At 43.9% G+C, this 19,339-nt stretch overlaps 1 protein-coding gene across 1 annotated transcript; it reads right to left on the bottom strand.

The window, feature by feature from the left end:
* Nucleotides 1–2,897: 2,897 nt before the first annotated feature.
* Nucleotides 2,898–12,659, bottom strand: C3H2orf92 (chromosome 3 C2orf92 homolog). Its single transcript, XM_066266490.1, has 5 exons — nucleotides 12,632–12,659; nucleotides 12,472–12,555; nucleotides 6,478–6,588; nucleotides 4,613–4,763; nucleotides 2,898–3,238 (listed from the first exon to the last, which is right to left on the bottom strand). Exons 1-5 carry the CDS (start codon nucleotides 12,657–12,659, stop codon nucleotides 3,106–3,108), a joined length of 507 nt encoding a protein of 168 aa, XP_066122587.1. The 3' UTR covers nucleotides 2,898–3,105.
* Nucleotides 12,660–19,339: the final 6,680 nt, after the last annotated feature.

The following is a 19,339-nucleotide window of genomic DNA, read 5'->3' as shown; positions in this document are numbered from 1 at the left end:
TGAAAGTCATACTAAATTTTTTCAGCCTTATGTGCTCTTTAAATTTCCTGTTAATTAATGGGGTAGAAATGTTTTGAAAAATATTGGAGTGTTACTTGAAAAAGCATTTACTATATTTTGTCAGACTTTTAGAATTAACCTGAGGACAGGTATTTCCTTACAATCCTCAAGGTCAAGGCACTATAAAGTGTGTCCCAGAAAACAAAAGTAAATTAGAAAAAATAAAAAAGGGGAGTCATATCCTGGAACTCCTGCAAATCTTCTTTATCATGCTTTTTACTTTAAAAATGTTTTGAATACTGATGTACAGGGCCATTCAGCAGCCAAGACACTCTGGAATCCTATAAGGCAGCAGTTCTCAGCCTGTGGGTCGCAACCCCGGCGGGGGTCGAACAACCAAAACACAGGGGTCACCTAAAGCCATCGGAAATACATATTTTATTTTAAAATGTATTGTATAATAAATATGTATTTTCCGATGGCTTTAGGTGACCCCTGTGTTTTGGTCATTCGACCCCCGCCAGGGTCACGACCCACAGATTGAGAACCACTGCTATAAGGAAAGCCTTCCTTGAAATGCAATGGAGGGACCCACTCACAGGAACCTGACAAGGGCTAGACCCTATTCTCCTATGGGGCCGAGGATATGTGTGTTTTTCCTAGGTCTCCTGAGGCTCCTTGGTGGGTTCCTGAACATTTGGTGAGACACCATGAGCCAGGATGAGAGACTCACTTCACAAAAGCAATTGTATAAGGCTTATTTTACTATGCTCTTATTCCTTTCTCTGTCAAACCTGTTCCATCTATCAAATCCTCTTAGAACGCTCCAAACCTCTTTCTCCTGCAAATTCCTACCCTCCTTCATTTGATCCAGTTGATAACGCTGTCCTATCTTTTCCCAATCAGCTCCAGATATACAGAAAAGTTTATATAGGCAAAGGAGGATCCTCAAACCCCTCAACAAGATCTTATATGGCTTATAAGGTCTGTAATGACCTAAAGGAACAAGAAAAGGCAGGCAGAATCCAAAGAAATCAGGCAAAATACCAGCTCTTAGCATAGGTCCTTAAAGGCTTCAACGCCCCTAAGGGGCCTCATAAGACTCCATCAGGGCCCTGCTTCAAGAGTGGAAAGGAAGGTCATTGGGCTAAAGGCCTGCTTGGCTTCTTGGCCCCTGCCAGGGCCATGCCCTTGCTGTGGGAAAAAGGGACACTGGAGGGTAGGCTGCCTCCTCACTTCTCCAAGGGAAGGTTCAGTCTCTTCCAGCCCTACCCTAGCCACCTCTGACCTAACCTTGCCCAGCCTGCTGGGACTTGCCACTAAAGACTAAAGGTGCCCAGAGATGTCAACTCCATCTCACATCACCATGGAGGAGCCTAGGGTAATCATCCAAGTAGCAGGTGAACGGGTCTCATTTCTTATAGACACGAGGGCCACTTACTCTGCCTTGCCTCAATATTTGGGTTCTGCTCATCCCTTGAAGATCTCTGTTTTGGGTGTTGATGGTCATATTTTCCTCCCCCTTTGCCATGGATCCATTGCCTTGTTTAATACATAGTGTCTCCTTTACACACCCTTTCTCCTCCTGCCTCAATGCCCCATGCCTATTTTAGCTGTGACTTTCTCTCCAAATTCAGAGTCTCTCTCTCTCTCTCCTTTTTGCCCACTTCTGTTATGAATTTACCTCTACCACCCAGCATAGTGTATCCCAAGGTTCTCCTCACCACCCCACTGCTGCAAAGCTCCAGAGAAAGGCCCCCTGATTTTATCTCTCCAGGTTAAAGAGAACAGAAGTTCTGTCTCCCTACATGCTGCAGATGGCCCTTCCAGTCTACCTGAATCATTGCCAGAAATCCAGTATTAACATTAAGCTTGAGATAAAAGCTTAATGTGCTAGAAGCAGTGGATATTGGGACTTGAACGCTAACTGCAGAGTGTGAACATGTGACAACAGTTCCAGTGCCTTGTGAATGTGTGTGACTTCTGTTCCTTGGGACAGCTTGAAGTGGGGTTGGGTTGCACTTACAGATAATGTGGAGCAGTGATGGTGTCAACATGGACTTGGTGAAATTACATTAACATATTAAGGACATTCAAAACTGCAAAGATTCTATTTTAGATCCTGCTGTATTAGCTAAGAATTTGCTTGATAATCTAAAAGGCTTTAATCCCTTCATTGTATTGATGCTTGTTTTGGTATCTGTTAGCATTGGCTATTTTAATTTTGTGTTTATTTTATATTTTTCCAGTCTGCCTCCAAATCAGAACATGGGAAATCAGATGAGTATGATTCACAGCACATGAATTTAAGTTAAAAAATAGAAAAGGGGGATCTGTTGGGGACTGAAAAGCTGACAGGGTTTTTGCAGTTTAGATTTTTGGGGGACAGAGGTGCGGGGAACTGGTTGTAAGCTGACAGACTGCCCAACCCCCACCTCACTTATTCTGTGAAGTTGCTAAAGGCTGTTAAGCTGTGGTGCTGGGTTGTTTATGCTCATCCTATCCCCCATGTCTCCCAGAAAGACTAGAGGCAAGTTTATTTTATTCTTTGTCTTGTGTGAAGGTAAGATGTTATGTATGGTGAAGATTTTCTGCACTTGGTAAAATTCTTGGATTGCCTTGGAAATATGATCAGAAATCTCATTGATTTGCTAATGGCCCACTTTGCCCTATAAATAAAGCAAGAAGCGGTCATGGAGCACACTCTCTTCTTTGCCATCAGCAATTGCAGAGCCCTCCTGACCCCATCCTTTATTTCTTTAAGCCTATTTTTTTAATTCCATGCCATTCCCACTCATGACCTGGAATTACCAGCTGTGCTGGTTCACAGCAATGAATGATTGAATCAATGAATCAGTGCTTTAATAAACTCAATGTTTGTCAGGTTTGTCTTCAGATAAATGCCCCAAGTTCCCTGCACTAGTCACAATGCCATACCACCACAAGCATCCTGTGGTGAAATATTTTGTCTTGGTCCACCCAAGGTTGCGAGAAGGTGAAAATTCATAGAGCACACCTCACAGCCAAACACCCAGTTGCCTCTCCAGGGGTGTGGATGAAAGCCAATCACCACAGCTCTGAGTGCACTTGGGCTGGCTGGCCCTGCTAGACAGAAGAGCTGAAGTCCAGCTGTTTCTGCTTTCCTGCGTATTTTCTGGAGTTCTTTTCTTGAGACTTTTGCCACCAAGTCTTTCTGTTTATTATAAAAATGTTATATGTCATGTTTGTCGAGGGAGATCTGAAACAAAAGACAATAACCGCATTGCACAAGTGTACATACAGAAACCCCTACAGTGCACCTGCTGGGACAAGGCTTCCCCTCCACTCAGGGAGGTAGTCATTTGTGAAATCCATTCTGCTTCTGGGAAACTCCTTCCTCCCACTTTCTCCCAGTTCAGGCTCCCCACAGCTCTGGTGGGTCTCTGTAGGATATAGACTGTGCCTTGGCCCCTCTTTCTGGTGCCTCCAGTAGGTACAGAAGGGAGATGGTGACTCTGATGGACCAGCCCCATCAGAACTGTGAAGTGGGCCAAGCCTGTTTCTGGCTCTTTCAGTCTTCTACCTCTAACTTCTGCCCATTCAGGGATCCCCATGTTCAGAGGTCCATTCCTATCTCAAAGACAGAAGCTGGCTGTGACGGGGTGGTGGTTGTCCTGCCTGGGTTGCCAGGACCAGGAGCCCTGGCATTGTAAAGGATATCTTTAGGGAAAGCAGGGCCATGCTGGTGAAGAACTCAAACACCGCAACCTCAGAGTAAGAGTGTGGGCAGGACAGGAATAGGGGATGGACGCTTCACCCCTCATCCCACACCACAGCCCCTTGCTCTGTGGACCAGCTAAACACTGAACACAGTGTCAAATAGGACTTGAGGGGCCATCAGGGAGCTGCTTTCCTGCAGTCAAGAATATGTGTCCCAAGGAATGCGGAACAAGGCATATCATTTCAAGGTAAAATTATTGCATATGCATAACCTTGCAAATGATTTTCTTCCCAGTGGCTGCTCATAGTTAGATCGACTGTGTCTGAGCCCTTATGTCCAGGGGAATAATCAAAATATTTAATAATTGATGCAGACAGGCACTGACCAGTCAAAAAGGTCAATGCTCTGCCAGGCATGAACCTTCATTGGCAGGATCATGGGGAAGACTGGGAAATCTGTGGGAGGTCTAGATAGGGGCATTTCTGACCAGTAGAAGTTCATTCAGGATCTGAAAGCCAGGGCTCCGTGTGGCAGGGATGAGCCCTGCTGCCGTCTCCCCAGGCCTCTTCCTCCTGCCTTCTTACTGTGCTGTCCCTTTCTTCTCTACATCCATGTTCCTATCTTCTGATCTTCCGGCAGGGGCTGTGCTATCTCCTGTTTCAGTAACCCTCGTGTGGGAATAGGTGTGGCCTAATCTACATGGCCTTTAGAGGTCAATATGGCCCAAGCAAACACTGGCTGTGCCTCAGAACCTCTAGGCCAGCTCCTAAACCCAGAGCTGGTTATCTGCACTCCAGGAGTTTGCCAGGCTTGCCCTCCTCCTAAATCCAGGCTCAGCAGGGAGCTCTGGGCAACACTGGGACAAATGCCCCCAAGTTCTCGGAAAGAAGGTATGAACTATGAGCCACTCACGATGCCTGTTTCTTCTTGATATATATAGTCAACATGAGCAGCAACAGTCCTGTGGCCACAAGGATTCCGGTTGCCAAGCCGGTGGCGATGATGCTGTTCCTCTGGAGAAAGCCCAGGAGCCAGCTGCAGGGCACAGTGCTGTGTGGAGTATCTAAGTGAGAGGACACATGGCCGCGTAAGGAGAGAAAGATGACCTGTACATACCTGCAGGGACAACCTACTGGCTCCAGAAAAACCTTTCACAGAAGGAATCGGCTTTGTTTAGGAAAACTCATTTGTAAGCTCATTGGTGGTAGAGGTGAGATGCTCGGGTGTGAGCTGGGAGGCAGCAGAGCAACCAAGAAGGTTCCAAACCAGTTTGGAGGAGGTGAAAAGGAGGAAAGGAGGAGGCAGCTGCACTGGAGAAGGTGTCCAAGTCTATGCCATGCTTTCAAGAACAGTGGAGTCAGATATTCTCTTTGAACTTTTCCCGGGACAGTGATACAACCTCTTCATGCTACCCGCCCCCCCCCCCCCGCCCCAAGAACCCCCAGCTTAGGAAATTCTAACATGCGAACAGCCTGCCTTGTGTGTGTAGGCTTGGGTAAGTCTTGCGATATAAGGCCATGTGATCCTGAGCTCTTAAAGCTCTCTGGGGTGGCAAAAGTTTGAGGGCAGCAAGTGTGAGCTTGGGAGTACAAGGCAATCTTAGCTGGACCTCAAAGAAGGAGACATTAGCTGACATCAGGGACACCTTGAACTTCTGTCACCCCATTTGTAGTATGACCAAAAAACAAAAGGAAAAGCACTCAGGGAATGGGGACACAGAGGTATAAATGACAGGAATCAGATGGTTTGGTGTGGAATCTGGGAGCCTAGTGATGCTGGCAGGAAGCACTGGCCAAGGGCCTTCATGGACAATGGGGAGAAAATTGGGCCTTATTCAGCTTCCCACCTGCATCTCTGCTACATCCGGAGACAGTAGCAGCCGAGAAATATAAGGGATCTGTGCGAATAATTTAGCATTTAATCTCTCAGAGTTAGGAGGTGACGGCCAGGGATAATTTTGAGGTCGGTGGCTATATGGAGGGAGTAGATTGGTCTTGGTACCACACATTGCCGTGATGGGCAAGTTCCTACCCACACTGATTGGACCCAGGCTCAGGTAATCCAAGGTTGATGATCAGGGTCTAGGCTGGCGTTTGGCACTTAATCACCATTGTTAGAAAGCCTCGGCCCTGGCCGGTTGGCTCAGCGCTAGAGCGTCGGCCTAGCGTGCGGAGGACCCGGGTTCGATTCCCGGCCAGGGCACACAGGAGAAGCGCCCATTTGCTTCTCCACCCCTCCGCCGCGCTTTCCTCTCTGTCTCTCTCTTCCCCTCCCGCAGCCAAGGCTCCATTGGAGCAGAGATGGCCCGGGCGCTGGGCATGGCTCTGTGGCCTCTGCCTCAGGCGCTAGAGTGGCTCTGGTCGCAATATGGCGACTCCCAGGATGGGCAGAGCATCGCCCCCTGGGGGGCAGAGCACCGCCCCTGGTGGGCGGGCCGGGTGGATCCCGGTCGGGTGCATGCGGGAGTCTGTCTGACTGTCTCTCCCTGTTTCCAGCTTCAGAAAAATGAAAAAAAAAAAAAAAAAAAAAGAAAGCCTCAGTGTCCAGTCCTGGCAGGGCTCACAAAATGATGCCCATGCTATGAATGACCCTGGCCCTGTGGAAACAACATGAAAGTAGCATTTTTTTTGAAAAGGTGGTCAAATTCCTGGAATTGGCTTAATTCATAATTTTAACTGCAGGTCATATTGTGGGTGAATTAAAGGTGTGTTGACATCTATTCCATTAAAAATACCATGAGAGGCAAACAGACAAGTTCACATTGTATTGATTATTACCTGGCCTGACTGTTTCTCTAAGTGTTTCTTTATCTACAGAAGTGAACTGTTCGCTTAGAGCCCTGTTCAGCTCAGAGGGTGCACTATTCCCCTCCTCCTCTGACATGTGACCTACAAGAGAAAAGGCAAAATGTGCTCATCTAAAAACAATCATCAAATGAATGAATAAATAAATAAATAAAATACAACCATTGACCTTTGATTATTAGTTCTCTTTTTAGAATGAAAGTTACTTCCTCTCAAGTCAAAGTGAGAAGTTAGGGAGGATTTTGTAAGAGAGTCCACAAGTACGTCCAAGTTAGTTTTGTGTCTTTTTCAATCTGACAAACTCCTGGGTGGCCACACAGAGAGTGAGGCAGAGGTTTTTAATACTTGCATGTACACCAAACTCACCAGCAGGCCAGGTTAAAAAAGAGATTGTTATTGAATGTCAACTCTAATTGAATTTTTTAAAAATTTTAATACATTAAGAAAACACACACACACAGATCAGGGGGCCCATCCCAGAGTTTCTGGCTCAGTAGGTGTGGGAAGCCTGAGGACAGGACACCAAGAATGCTGGCCAATGACCACACCTGGAGGAGCCTGCTGAGACCCTGCCAGCAGTCACTGCGCCTCCTGAGCCCCCGGCTCCATGGAGCATAAAACAGAAATAACGAGAGCTACCTCACAGATGGCACAATGTTCGTGAAAACTATTTATAAACCACAAAGTACTATAAAAATATTTCTTGAATTTCAAAGGTAGGACAGGAAAATGAACTAGATTGAAACATTCATTTACAAGTAGAGGGAGTGCAAGATGCTTTAGGAGAAACAGACAGGGTTGAAAATCAAAAACATGTACATCCTGACTCTGCCAATGGCTCTTTGCCCCATTTGCATTCAAGACCTGTCAAAGAGGCTGAGTGAGTTCAGTGTGCAGAAATTGGGCAGCCAGAAAGAGGCTTTTTCCCAACACAAGAATGGTCCTAGAAAGGGACAGTGAGAAATTCTGAGAAGTTCCAGGGAGCAAACTAGAACCACCCTTCCCCAGCAAGATCAGTTGAAACCACGTACAGCTAGAAAGCAGGGCTGTCAAAGGGAATGGGGAAGGGTGAAAAGTAATGAAGCCATCCCCTAAGGAGACTTCAATCCCAGCTGGAACCCCAGTCCCAGAGGAAGAGCTCGCCGAGGGGCAACTTCGGGGTGACCTCTGTCTTCTTTGGACTAGTTCACAGAGGGGTAGGAATGAGACAAGTTGGTTAAGACTGTTGTGTGTGTGTGTGTGGGGGGGGGGTGATAACAACTTCATGAAGTCTTCATTATTCCTAAGAAAGAGAGAAATTTGTTTCTTATTCAATTTGGCCTGGAACAAAGAGAAAACTCTATGCATAATATGATTCAAAATTCTTTGACTGTGAAATGCCAGCTTGTGAAATCAGAGTTGAGAGATTAGCCACCATAGACAGAAAACTCGGATAACATGGAGCTAGTCCACAAGAGGGCTGAGTCTGTCTTACTTTTTTCATGGAGTTGTAAAAAAAAAGGTGGACTTAGCACTTGAACACAAATGTTTACTTTCTTGGTCTCTGCATCACCAAAATATAGACCACAACTAGGAGCAACTGTCCATACTTATCATCGACAGATGGTCCTAAATTTTCATTTGCCTAAAGGCACTTTGGAGAGTTTAAAGGATGTTCTCCACACATGGTGGGTTGTGATTTTAAATATTTGTTGTATTATTTTTTTGTGGAAAGAAACAAAACATGATGATCAAGTTTTGCCAAATACAGTCAACTTCCAACTTCATGTCAACTTCAGAGGACCACTGACTGTGACAGCATCAGCCCATTGTAAGAGCAAGCACAGTGAGCACATCCCTGGAGTGTTCAGTCACCAGTCACTTCCTGGGCCTGGGAGATTTATCCTAAATGATCCCAGAACCAAGATACATTGTCTTTGTGCTCAAGGAAAAGTTGACATCTCTGTGTGTTTCTAATAGCCTAAGGAGACTAACATTTGAAATGAGCCTTTGATTCTATATCAACAGCACCTTACTGCCCCTTGTTCACTGAGGATGAGAGCCCCTTCAGCAGCTCTGGGCACTTTTCACAAGATACTTCACATCTCAGGACCATTTCCTCACCCCTCACCCCTAGCCATTTTAATCTATTTTTTATTTTAATTTTTCCATTGATTTGAGAGAGAGAGAGAGAGAAAGGGAGGGGGAGGGGGAGAGAGAAGTATCAATTTGTCCCACTTCATTGCTCCGTTTAGTTGGGCACTCATTGATTGCTTCTCGTATGTGCTCTGACCGGGGATAGAATCCATGACCTGGATGAGCTGGGATGATGCTCTATCCTTGAGCCATCTGGCCAAGGCTGAGCCTGTTTGTTTGTTTGTTTGTTTGTTTTTTAATGTTCACTGTTGCTAAAAAAAAAAGAGCAAATGGTCCTTAAAATGGACACATTATACAAACATAACTGGTGTTTCCTATAAGCTAGTTCAAACACTAGCTGCTTGACCTGAGACAAGTTACTTAACCTCAGTACCCTTATATGTAAAATGGGGGCATGATCACATGCTACATACATAGGACTGCTACGGAAATGAAATACTGCAGTGGAAAAGGTCCTGTGTCTAACACACAGTGAGCGCTCAGGGTGTCTTACTTTTATCATTATAAAGGTGGTTATTATTGTTACAGAGAAATGTACCTCCCCTTCACCACATATTACTCATTCAGCAAATATTACTAAGCATCTACTATTTATCAGACCCTAACTCCTCAGCTCTGGGACACACAGCCTAGTGAACACATAGATGTTGTTATGACTCCAGCGTATGTCCTAAAAGGGTGAGTACCAGTCGGTTTAAAGAGGGAAAGAAACATCCCTAAATACAACAAGGAATTGATTAGAAAATAATGTTTTCCAAGAAAAGAGGGAGGTTATAAATTAATTTTGATGTTAAAAAAAACCCAACAAACATTGTGTCCTCGTTTCTCCTGCCGCAAACTGTCTGAGGGAAACTGGCAGGGCTGCCGTGACAAGTGGCTCGGAGAGTATGCCACACGTGCAGAGCCCTGCACTCCACTCTAGAGATTCTTGCTGGGTATCACTTATTGAATAGTTAATGTCACACTCTAATATGCCTGGTCTTCAGCATGGGAATTCCATCTATCAAAGTCACTTCTGAAAAACTGTGATTTCACTAGATATCCCAGACAGGAAACATTATAGACATTTTGCCTCAAATCTCATGATATTCAATAGCATACCTCTTCTTCTTGCACCTGTTGTCATTCTCCTCACCTTTGAGACTGTCCCAAGCTGTCCCTCTGTATGAACAAACTTCTGTCCTGTTTCTATAAGTAGTACATCATTTTATTCCTTGGAGAATTAGTGCCTCTCGTAAGAAGCTGCCCTCAAGGAGAACCCTGTTTTTGTGGCAAATAGACTTAGCCCAAATCCCAACCTCGCTGTTTACTAAAATGTAATCTTGGGCAAATAACTGCACCTCTTTGATCTTTGGGTTACTCACTAGGAGAATGGGACTAGATTATTTAACTCATAGAACTTTTGTGAAAATGGAATAAAATACCATATATGAAAACACTAAACACAGGGCCGATATGCACAGTCACAGTTTTTGAAATACTTTAATTTCTCCTTTTCTCTTAAAGCACTCTGGTTTCTACCTGTCTCAGAGAACAACCATTTAGACTTCTCCTTCTAGGTATACTTTGCTAGGCCATGCTGAAGGCTAAGTATTGATATTTGGAAACTGCTGCTCACCATGTTATTTATAACAATAATCCCCAGGTTGGCTAAGAATAATGCTTGTTTTTTGCTTTTGGACTCTGGCACAAGTGCAATAATATCTGGATAAGGAAGAAAAAAGACAAAATACTAAGGAAACTAAGATGGAATTAACATATGACAGAAAGTAAACATGTGCCTTAGATTCTGTGGATTCTGTCACCAGCCATGCCACCTCCTTCCAGCCAGCCGTCGGGAGAGATGAATGCTTTCCACCCCGCCCACACCTCTGCCGGCCTGGGAGAGACATGGGACTTGCAAAGATTCTCTGAAGACTTCTTTGACCCTTGAAGAACCTTCTTTGACCCTGAAGATTCTTCAGATGAAAGAGAAAGTAGTGCTGGGCTGCTCTTGCCACCCTCTTTGCCTCCTGCTTTGAAAGTGGATGTGATGTCTGGAGTGCAGAAGTCATCTTATGACCAAGACACATCAGCACCAAGGAAGGCCCCAATAATCTCAGAAAAACAGACCTGGGCTTGAAGTCACTGGGCACTGCACTAAAGCCATGGTTCCCTCCCTTAGGCTGCTTTTGACCAGAAGAAAAATAAAGTACCTTCTAGTTAAGCCACTAAACTCAGGTCTCCCAGTAATTGTAGCCAAGTGCATTTTTAACTGGTACCATAAATATAACATCACCTGGATGTCCCTCACTGAGATGATCATGGCCATTTGGTTTTGATGGCCCTTTATAGTACGGAGGACCCAAGCGGAAGCTCCCCAAAATTGTAGCACCCGTGTAGATAAAGACAGAATAAATAAAAGACTGTGGCTCATTCAGACACAAAGCTTGTATGGAGCCCTAACTCTGCTCAGAACTGTCTAGAAGCTGGAAGTTCAAAGGGAATGGAGATCTGTAGCATGCTCTTCATCCTTGAGCCATCCAGATACATGGCAGAAGCAGGCATATGGAGACATGACCAGACACACTGACACAGCCATACAGAGCACAAGGCAAGAACTGAAGCAGAAAGAAGAAAAATCACCTCAGCCCCAGGCAGTCAGAAGACAGGCACTAGACCGATCAGGCTTCAGGAGAAGGAAGTAGGCCTTTTGGGCGAGGGTGAGTCTGGATCATGTTGACCATGAATTTACTAAAACCTCCAAGGTCAATGCTGTCAACAAATATTGGATGCTGGCCTATAGCATTCACTAACACTCTGTGCTTATGATGGTCACAGCAGCCATAAACTCTTTTATTTATAATATTGTTACTAATCTTTCACAGTTACAGTTTTTGAAATACTTTAATTTCTCCTTTTCTCTTAAAGCACTATAGTTTCTACCTGTCTCAGAGAACAACCATTTAGACTTCTCCTTCTAGGTGTACTTTGCTAGGCCACGTTGATTTGATATTTATCCTGAAACCTTTTTCAAGGGCTGTTGGTACATTAGTGGATGATCTACTCACCTGGTGGACAGATGCTATAATAAGGACACAAAAAATTGACAATCACACTCACACATTCAAAATGATGAATTCTCGTCACCAGCCCTTCCTTGGTGAACAGGTTGACCTACAACTTCCTGAAGTGCTGCTCAGAGAGAACCAGGCAAGTTTATCAGTGACCTGTCAAGGCTGACACAGACACCCACCTACAGACGCACACATTCCCCTTTCTCACACGTAGATTCAGGGGCACCTGCAAGGAGGAGAAAAGTCTTCCCCTCCTAGATAGGAACCCCCGACAGCAGGGACAGTGGGGCTGAGAGAGCTGGCTGCACCCACTCCTTCATTCAGTCGTGGTCACCAGCCTGTCAATCAGGCAGGCAGTCACAGCAGATTCGCTTAGGCAGAGAGAGAGAGAGAGAGAGAGAGAGAGAGAGAGAAGAGAGAGAGGACTCCCTGACTCTTGTTATTCTCCATATAATGGAAGGTTTGGAATGGATCAATGAGTCCCAGCCAAGACTCATCTTCAAAACAACTCACGCAAAGGTTTCATCCCACACTGAGGAACCTGATGGCTGGGGTGGGTCTGGATATCTCTTTTTAACCCTCTCCCAGGGAATGCTCAGGCTCAGGGCTGAGGACCCAGGCAGTAGGTCTATCTCAGCCTCAGGGCCTCACCATCTCCACCACGTGCAGAATCTCCTAAGCACCTGTCCAGGCAGATGTGATGCACCTCACGTCTCAGGTGGGTCACAAGACACTCAAATATAGCCTGACAGTATCACATGAGAAGGGTGCTTACCAAAGAGTCTAGCCAAACGTTCTTCTTCCTTATTTGCACTTGATTTAAACCCAGGGTTTTTCAAGCTCTTTTCTTGAGGGGAATCTATGGGAAAATAGACATTGGCTGTGAGCAAATCTTTCTTCGGATCTGTATGCAATCTTTTCAAACTGATACTCACTTTCATGGTGTTTGGAGAACAGTATCATGCAGCTGGCCTGCTGTTGGGGAAAGGGCTCTGGACTTGGGTTCTAGTTCACCTTTTGAGTGCTTTGTGAGCTTGGGTAGTAAAGTCCTAAGGATTTGGTTCCCTCATCTGAGACTGGTGGGAAAGGCAGCAACCATAGGAAGGGCGGAGATAAAATTGCTGATGTGCCCTGCCTTTCTCAGGTCTCAGACTTGTTGGCTATTATGAACTCATGGCTGTGCTCAGTGCTCAGTGCTCAGTGCCCAGTGCCCAATGAGGGAGCAAGAAACATACACAGACACACATCTCAGGGTTTTTGAAGAGAAACTTTCCCTTGTCCACGAAATGATGCCAATAAGGGTGATTTTTACCATTTGGAGATGTGGTGCTTTCTTCTGTTGAAGGAGAGGGGACAAATACTACTGCATACTCTGCACTGACCCACATTGTGGGTCGACATTTGGGAGGGGTTCAGAGGGCCTATGGCTGTCCCCCTTGACCCATCCGATGAGCACAAGGGAACCCTGATGCTGTCATTGACAAATGAACAGTGAAGTGAAAATGAAATGGACTGGTGGACAATCTCCTCTAGAACCTCATGGGTTGGTTTCAAGACTTCTGCTCACACTCTTGTGGCTGCACCGCACCAAGGATGTGCGTCGGTTGGGCTCAAACACTGTAGCCCCTGTGAGACTTGGAGCTAGATTTTCAGGCTTTTCTTCATGGAGGTTGTGGTGTCTCAGTGTCCAGGCACACTTTTGTAATTCAAGGTCATGACCAGCCCTTTTTTTCTGATCCCAGGGTAGTAAGCAAATCACCAAGAGGAAACCGAGTTCCTTAGGAAGGGTTGTTAAGGCCACATCACCCACCAACTCTGAGTGCCGGGGAGCATGAAGAGTGTCTGCTGATCTGATCTTCACCTCAAAACCAGTGACAACACTGATGTTCACCTGGTTTCCTGTCGGACAACATGCATGACCATTGAATAGTTTGTGCATGTGGCAGCTTTCAGCTCCACAGGAATATGTATGTGTAGGATGGCTGCATGGAGTATGCCGAATGATATCAAATATGAGTAGTTTGATCTAATAAACTGCAAATTCACAGTATTGTTTTGAGATGCTGATGAATCATTAGGAATAGATATAGAATAGATATACTTGGCTAAAAACACGTTCATATTTTGCCTGCCAAGGGAATACAATAAACCCTATGCCGCACACGCCATCCTGATTATAGTAAATCTTCACTGCTTTAACCATGTCGTTTATGAAATGCACTGTCAGGGTTTAATTACAAAATTGGTTTGCTAATAGTTTTATTATCTCAACATGCCTGCTTATCCTGAGAACTAATTCCCCAATTTTAATTTTTTCCTTAGTGGTCACAGTGTCTCTGTCATTTGTGTTTTGGGCGGGCTAATGCACATGTTTTTTTTGCATATGTGACCGCTGCTTCCCCTGAGCTTTGGCATTTGAGTATCAGTGCAAAGGGAGAAATTGGCCCTGCTCCTCAGTGCAACTATTTCCCAGAGACTGGAGGTGGGGGTGGTGATGGGCAGGGTGGTCAGTTAGGCTTCACTCTCCAAGCCAGTGACCAAGGCACTCAGCATACTGAACTATAAGGCACATTGGAGTACTGCTTGGAAATCAGTTCCTCTAAACAGCCTCCAGAATGAGAGAACCTGCTTGACACGTGAACTTCAGAGATCACTGAAAACCCAGGACAGTTGCACTGAGACCATCGACTTTCAGAGCAGCTAGACAGTTATAAAGAGTATTTCAAACAGTTCTTCCTTCCACATCTCATTGTATTTGCTTCATACATACCTGGTTTAAAGGATGCTAAAAAGACAAGGTAGTACAAATAAGATGATACACAGGCTCTTAGAAAGATTTGTGCACTTACAGGTTTAAAGACATATACTTGCTTTCTTTTATTGCTCTCTTTGTAACTGATTTTTCTGATCTTGCCCCATCAAAGGAAACATTGGAATACACTTGCAGGAAAATTTCATCTCAAGGGAAACAAAGAAAGGCATGTTATTACCAGCAATGCAGGATTGATACACTTTGACTATAACTACCTAAAATAGTCTGGGAGTATAGTGAGTCAGTGATACAAGTGTATGCTTTATTGAGTACTTAATGGCATACTCTAAAATGCCATGTATTGATCAGAGGGACACCATCTATCAAAATAATTTTTGAAAAATTATTTCATTAAATATTCCAGACAGAAAGCATTATAGACCAACTATAGAAATTTTGCTCCAAATCTCATTATAATCAATGTCATAATTTTTCTGAGTCTGGATCATGTTGACCATGAATTTACTAAAACCTCCAAGGTCAATGCTGTCAACAAATATTGGATGCTGGCCTATAGCATTCACTAACACTCTGTGCTTATGATGGTCACAGCAGCCATGGTGGATCTGTATGTGATGTGCAAGAAACCTGGGAATAGCCACCAGGGGACACTAACTCAGTGAACTACTAGCATCGTGAGAAGTCCGCAAGGCAGGCGTGGAGCAGCTCTGCAGACCAATCACACCCCGCCAAGATCCCACAGGAAATGCCCTCGACCTTAGAGAAGAACCTGGACCAAGACAGTTCCATGTCTCAACAGGACTGCCCAGGACATGGCCAAACCGAAGGGCAATGCAGTCCTCAGGCTTCCAAATTCATTTACAAACGTTGTACGTAAAAACTGTGCCAACAAAAATTTGGAGGTTGGAGGAGGTGAAGAATAGCAGATTCTATAAGCTCAGAAAACTCTTTATTTATAATATTGTTACTAATCTTTCACAGTTACAGTTTTTGAAATACTTTAATTTCTCCTTTTCTCTTAAAGCACTATAGTTTCTACCTGTCTCAGAGAACAACCATTTAGACTTCTCCTTCTAGGTGTACTTTGCTAGGCCACATTGATTTGATATTTATCCTGAAACCTTTTTCAAGGGCTGTTGGTACATTAGTGGATGATCTACTCACCTGGTGGACAGATGCTATAATAAGGACACAAAAAATTGACAATCACACTCACACATTCAAAATGATGAATTCTCGTCACCAGCCCTTCCTTGGTGAACAGGTTGACCTACAACTTCCTGAAGTGCTGCTCAGAGAGAACCAGGCAAGTTTATCAGTGACCTGTCAAGGCTGACACAGACACCCACCTACAGACGCACACATTCCCCTTTCTCACATGTAGATTCAGGGGCACCTGCAAGGAGGAGAAAAGTCTTCCCCTCCTAGATAGGAACCCCCGACAGCAGGGACAGTGGGGCTGAGAGAGCTGGCTGCACCCACTCCTTCATTCAGTCGTGGTCACCAGCCTGTCAATCAGGCAGGCAGTCACAGCAGATTCGCTTAGGCAGAGAGAGAGAGAGAGAGAGAGAGAGAGAGAGAGAGAGAGAGAGAAGAGAGAGAGGACTCCCTGACTCTTGTTATTCTCCATATAATGGAAGGTTTGGAATGGATCAATGAGTCCCAGCCAAGACTCATCTTCAAAACCAACTCACTCATCAGAGAAATGATGCCGTGAAAGGTGCTCCCGATATCTCTCCTTGAAATTTCAACAAATTCAACAACTAAAGACAGAGAAAAAATCTCAGGAGAACCTGAAATATACACACACCAGACAAAGGTATAATTGGGTGAAAAGGTGGCTGGATATATAATCCACTCTGAAGGAAATAAGACAGAGAACAGAATACTCGCTCTCCTCACTGATCTGAGGAAGGGCTGCTTTCATTTGGAACTGAGAGAAACGAAGGATCTGGGGCAGAGGGAAGAAGTTGGGATAGGGTAGATGATCAAGCAGAGGAGAGAGAGGCTCAGCCTGAGATCAAGAAGTTGGGATAGGGTGGATGATCAAGCAGAGGAGAGAGAGCACCAGCTTTGTGCGCTCCAACGTCTGAGATTGCAGGCGGTGTGTGAGTGGCTCCACCTAGCACCTCTGGCAGGCACGTGTGCTTGGGGGCTGGAGGGCTAAGCCCAAGATCATCAGCAGTGGACATTTGCATGGGCTGTAGCCAGTGTTTTTGTGTAGTCCTGGCTCCCCAACGAACAGCACAAGGGATGGGATTCCTAGGCCTGGACATGTTCTGGCAGGATGCCTCCACAAGCCAATAAAGGTCTCAAAGTGCATTTCTGCATTCCCAATACTAACTGAGATCACAGGCATTGTGCACCTAAGTGGGCGGGAGCAGCCGAATTAGTGGGGGCTGGGCGCAAGTCGTGGGGGCTGGGCACACACATGGCTTGCTGCAGGCTACCAAACAGGGCACAAAGAAGAAGCCTGTGGAAATTAGACCTGTGGAGCCTGATCTACAATCAGCTCCCAGCCCACTGCACACTGAGACATGCTAGACCTGTCCATTGGCTGGCAATTGGCTCCCAACTCTGCCTGTTCTCACTGGCAGCTCTGGTTGGCATAGCCTTACCCAGAACTGTGCTTTGAATGGTACTGGAAGAAAGATCTGGCTGCTCTTAGAGCCTCTTGCTCTGCAAGCACTGGCTGGGGCAACCTCACAGCTAAGTCCCCAGGCTGTTAGCTCAGGAAGCAGAGATGTGAGGAGAGGCACCTGGAAAACTAACTGAGTCTCCCATTGTCAAAGCCTCCAAACCCTAGTAAATCCCGCCTACCAATGGGACTGAGTCCCAGCCTCATCATTGCCATAGTGACACAACAGCAAATCTCTGCTCAAGAACCCCACAGGGGCAAAACCTGAGTACAGTACCACCTGCCAAAAAAAAAAAAAAAAAAAGAAGTTACCTCTCAACCCCCCCAAAAAAATTATATTTTAAATAACTTCTTTCTATTTTTTTCTTTTTTTCCCACTTTGGTCATTTTATCTTCTTTCCATTTTATTCTTTCCTTTTTCTTTTGAACTTCATTATCCATAGTTGTTACATTTCTCATTCTTGTTTTTTTTATGAGGGTTACATTGCAAAAACCTTAACTTTTTATTTTTCTTTTTTTCTTTTCTTTTCTCTCATTTGGTCATCATTTATAAACAAATTATTTTACTTTGGATTCATATTTTTCTTTGTGGCATTTTGCATGATTCTGACTTCATTTTTTATCTCTGTCATTTTTCCTCAGTACTGGTTCCCTGTTCTCTATAGTTTTTGTTCTACTTAACATAATAAATTTTTAATTTTTTCTCAGTATCTTTTCTATTTTTTTATTTTAGTTTTTCTTAATTATCTCTTATTAGTGTTAGTAACAATATAACTCTCAAATGCCATTAAGGAAAAAGAAATCAAATATGGATACAAAAGAAAGAGATGTAGCTCAGATAGATGATGAAAAAATTTCTAGAAAAAATTTTCAATTGCTTGGAAACCTAGGAGTTAAATGACAGAGAATTAAAAATTGAAGTCCTAAAAATACTCAGGAAAATACAAGAAAGCACAGAAAGGCAATTTAGAGAGCTCAAAAAACAATTCAATGAACAAAAAGAATATATCACCAAGGAAATTGAAACTATAAAAAGGAACCAAACAGAAATGAAAAACTCAATATATAAACTGAAAATCAAGTTAACAAGCTTAGCTAATAGAAAAGGCCAGATAGAGGAGAGAAGTAGTGACATAGAAGATAGGCAACTAGAGAAACTACAGAGAGAAGAGGAGAGAGACTCACAAATTTTAAAAAAATGAGAAAACCCTACAGGAACTGTCTGACTCCATCAGAAAGAGCAACATGAGAATAATGGGCATATCAGAAGGAGAAGAGAGAGAAAATAGAATAGAGAACATATTCAAACTAATAATTGAGAACTTCCCAAGCCTACGGAAAGAATTAGAGCCTCGAATCCAAGAAGCAAACAGAACACTGAGTTATCTTAACACAAACAGAGCTACTCCAAGGTATATCATAATAAAATTATCACAAACCAATGACAAAGAAAAAGTCCTCAAGGCAGCCAGGGAAAAGAATACAACATATAAAGGAAGGCCCATTAGGCTATCATCAGATTTCTCAGCAGAAACTCTATAATCCAGAAGAGAGTGGACCCCAATATTTAAAGTACTGAAAGAGAGGAACTTCCAGCCAAGAGTACTATATCCATCAAAGCTATCCTTCAAATACAAAGGGGAAATAAAAACATTAACAGATATAGAAAAAAATGAGAGAATTTATCAACAGAAAACCTCCACTTCAGGAAATATTAAAGGGGGTTATCCGCCCAGATACAAAGAACAAAACAAAACAAAATTACAAGTAAAAACTCCAACAAGACCACAATAAAAACAAGATTAATTTGTGACAACAAAAACAAAAAAGGGGAGAGGACAAAGATTAACAATAGCAAAGGAGGATGGAGTGCAGAAGCACACATGAGATAATGTACTACAATGAATATGATAAATATCCTTTTTATTACCTAATAGTAACCACCTCTGAAAAAAACACTACAGAAACATATGGCTTAAAAGAAGAAGAAACAGAGGAAAGAAGTATGGAATACAATCAAACAAAAACAAAGAACAGAAAAATAAAAGAGAAGAACCAAACAAGATACAGCGCTATCAGAAAGCAATATATAAAATGGCAATAGGAAACCCTCAAGTGTCAATAATTACATTACATGTAAATGGATTGAACTCACTAATAAAAAGACACAGGGTAGCAGAATAGATCAAAAAAGAAAATCCAACTGTATGCTGCCTTAAAGAAACACATCTA

This window comes from Saccopteryx bilineata, chromosome 3 (assembly GCF_036850765.1).
Source record: "Saccopteryx bilineata isolate mSacBil1 chromosome 3, mSacBil1_pri_phased_curated, whole genome shotgun sequence".
In the NCBI taxonomy this organism is placed as follows: Eukaryota; Metazoa; Chordata; class Mammalia; order Chiroptera; family Emballonuridae; genus Saccopteryx; species Saccopteryx bilineata.
Note: the sequence above shows the minus strand (reverse complement) of the source record. Positions and strands in the feature narration are given on the sequence as shown.

Excerpts from the sequence above, each read along its gene's own strand:
- C3H2orf92 (XM_066266490.1), bottom strand. The coding sequence starts at position 12,659 with ATGATACTGTTCTCCAAACACCATGAAA. Across the intron at positions 12,556-12,631 it reads GTTCTCCAAACACCATGAAA|ATTCCCCTCAAGAAAAGAGC; the intron begins GTGAGTATCAGT and ends ATTTTCCCATAG. Across the intron at positions 4,764-6,477 it reads TAGAGAAACAGTCAGGCCAG|ATACTCCACACAGCACTGTG; the intron begins GTAATAATCAAT and ends CCTCTCACTTAG.